Source organism: Sinocyclocheilus anshuiensis, unplaced genomic scaffold (assembly GCF_001515605.1).
Source record: "Sinocyclocheilus anshuiensis isolate Anshui unplaced genomic scaffold, SAMN03320099.WGS_v1.1 scaffold184, whole genome shotgun sequence".
In the NCBI taxonomy this organism is placed as follows: domain Eukaryota; kingdom Metazoa; phylum Chordata; class Actinopteri; order Cypriniformes; family Cyprinidae; genus Sinocyclocheilus; species Sinocyclocheilus anshuiensis.
This window is the reverse complement of record NW_015557077.1, coordinates 434881-438024: the sequence shown is the minus strand read 5'-3', so window position 1 is coordinate 438024 and position 3144 is coordinate 434881. Positions and strand designations below refer to the sequence as shown.

The window sequence follows — 3144 nt, the reverse complement described above, 5'->3', positions numbered from 1 at the left end:
ACACACACATACAGTACATATTTTGAAAATATTTACATGTATATATTTATATTCATTTAATTTATATTATATATAAATATATTTATATATATATATATATATATATATATACATGCATACGTGTGTATTTATTTATATATATACATAATAAATGTACACAGTACACACATATATTACGAAAACATAAAACGTTTATTTTGGATGTGATTAATCGCGATTAATCGTTTGACATCACTAAAAAATGTAATAGACTGATTGAAAAAAAAAAACCTCACTTAATTTGAACTCAGTGTTAGTGTGGTTTTGTGCCGCTGCTGCTCTCAGGCCTGAAGACCATCGTGGGCGCACTGATCCAGTCGGTGAAGAAGCTGGCAGACGTCATGATCCTGACGGTCTTCTGTCTCAGCGTCTTCGCTCTCATCGGCCTGCAGCTCTTCATGGGGAACCTGCGGCAGAAATGCGTCCGCAGCACCGCGCACTGTCTCAACACCACCTTACCTTCAGACAACAACAGCACTTTCTTCTGCAATAACAGAACCTGGTCCTCGCTGGAGGACTTCATCACTAATGAAGGTCAGTGTGAAGTCTGAATGCTCGGTGGGAAACCGCACACATCTGAACAATAGCTAGTTTCCATCTCATACATTATAGCAGAAAGTTGATTTTCTGAAGATGATGTGGGTGGCATGACCTCTGTGATGTGCGCTTGCTGAGTGGGTTTTAGCAGGTTTTAGGTGGTTTCTTACTGGCTTAAGTCACAAGAGTTCGTCTTCAAGTCTCTCTGATATTCTGGAGTCTGAAACTGAGAAACAGAAACGGACACAATGGTTGTTATACAGTAATAGGAGCTCAGATCATTAGGTGAGAAATGTTGGAGTTAATGCTGAGATCTGTGACTTTGGATCGCAGACTTGGATGTCTTGGCAAATCTGAGCACACTTTGAGACATTGTTGAGATCTGATCTGAAACTCTAGAGAAAGCAGGATTTGGTAGCAAAGGTCTCAGTACTTTCTAGGAGAAACAACTGGGATATTAAAAGCATATCATTTTTAATTTGTCTTTTCTCTGGTTAGTATAACTCAGTGTTATTTTAGGGTTATTTATATACTATTATAGTATTTATTAATATTTTGAGGTATATTTCCAGTTTTAATTTCCATTTAAATTTTTAGCTTAGGTTTTAGGAATATAGTAAAAAATGTTATTCGTTTATTACTTCTAAATATTAATTAGTTTTCATTTATATTTATTTCAGTTTAGTTTTAGTCATTTTAATACTTAAAATGTACTAGACATATGTACGTAGACATATTTATTTCGTATATATATATATATTTGTTTATTTCTTAAAAAGCAAGATATCTAATTTTCATTTAAGTTTTTTTAATGTTAATTTTAGTGTAATTTTTAGTAATTCTGTGTGCATTTGTTATTTTTTATGTATCTATTTAGTTTTAATGTATATTTAAATCAGTTTTATTTTTAGTGATTTTAGCAGTTAAACTTAGACATAATTATTTCAGTTTTATTATTTATTATTTTATTATTAGTTTTATTATTATTATTATTATTTCATACTTTTTTCCATTTTAATTTTAGTTTAAGTTTTAGTAATTTACTTTTGTGCTTTTATCATTTTTATTTAATTAATATTTATATTTGAGAAATTTTTGTATTTCAACATAAATGTAATTATTTTAGTTAGCTGCTAAGGCATAAATTGTAATTCTTTACTGGAAAATGTATACATTTTGTTTCATTTAATATGTTTATGTCATTTAATTTCAGCTTTTTTAAGTAACAAAACAAAACTTTTTTTTTTAGTTTTAGTTTTAGTTTACAGTAACAACACTGGAGCTGATTGCACAAACGGCTTAGATTAGTTTGAATTAAATTACATTAAAAATTAATTAAAATTAAATTAAGTTTTTTTCTTCAGGACTGTTCGTAACTTTGGTCTAATTTAAATCTGAAAATTAAGACTGATGACTAAGACTTTGACACAATCTTAACATGATGGCTATGTGTATGCAACTGGTTACACAATCAAACTTTTTTGCTACATCTTAGAATTTAGCTTTGATTGAATATACACTTGAAAATCAAATAGTTATACTAAACTCAACAAGAAACGAGCAGCTGTGTGAATCCCCTGAATGAACCCTGCAGCCGCTTTCACACATGCAGACTGCGATATGAAGCATGTTGATCATAATTCTGCAGAATGAATGAAGAGCGACGTCTAAGATGAGATTTAGTCTTTTTTTGGGTGGTCTCATTTCATTAGAATAGCAATTAGGACAGCGCTGGCACTCGATAAGTTGACCTGCCGAACGCAGATGTAGGACACAGACAGATATAGACAAGACACTTTCTCCTCAAGTGCTTCGTCATGCTTTGCATGCTCCAAAACATGAATTCAAACAGTTTACTAGCATAACAACCAGTGTTAATGAAGATCTGAAGGACACTGGTGACCTATCAGTGGTAGAATGGATCAAACACGGTATAAACGCAAGCCCATAACCTTTTGGAGAAACACTTCGAGAGCGAAAACCAGAGCAGATAAACCTCTCAGCCACTCGCTTCAGCCGGAGGAAAAACAGACGCGTTCACATCCATCTCCTCCGACCAAACCGCAGGCTATAGCTTATGCAGAGCAGCTTCAGTTTCTCAAGATCCTGATGTATTGATTGCAGCTTTGAGACGCTGCTTTCAAACTCAAGACACTAGTTCAACTACAGTCAGATTACACTTTTAAAATGTCAAACCAAACCTATTTAAAGGTGACATATCATGAAAATCTGACTTTTCCAGGTTGTAAGTGCTATAATCAGGTCCCCGGTGCATCTACCAACCAAGGAAACGTGAAAAAGTTTAACCCAGTAACTTTGTTTTGGGAAGCCTTTTTCTGCAAACGTGTGCGTCTGATTTCGCTCCCTTGGTGACGTGGCAAAGAGATCTCATTATAATATTACCACCCCTTAATCTGTAAGTTTACACCCACGGCGCCGTCATTTTGATTTCACAGGCGACAATGGTGTTCCAGCTCTAATGCCATGGAGAAAGTTTGAGCAAAACATGCTAACTGTTCTGTGTTTGGCTGCACACGAGCACAGAACACTATTTAGAGTCCCAGCCTC

At 34.2% G+C, this 3144-nt stretch overlaps 1 protein-coding gene across 1 annotated transcript in view; it reads left to right on the top strand.

Moving 5' to 3' along the window:
* The window catches only part of LOC107676826 (sodium channel protein type 4 subunit alpha), a 226579-nt gene that overhangs the window by 86780 nt on the left and 136655 nt on the right, over positions 1-3144 (top strand). Inside the window, 1 exon segment of the mRNA XM_074186965.1 lies at positions 325-573. Coding sequence (XP_074043066.1) covers positions 325-573 — 249 coding nt within the window.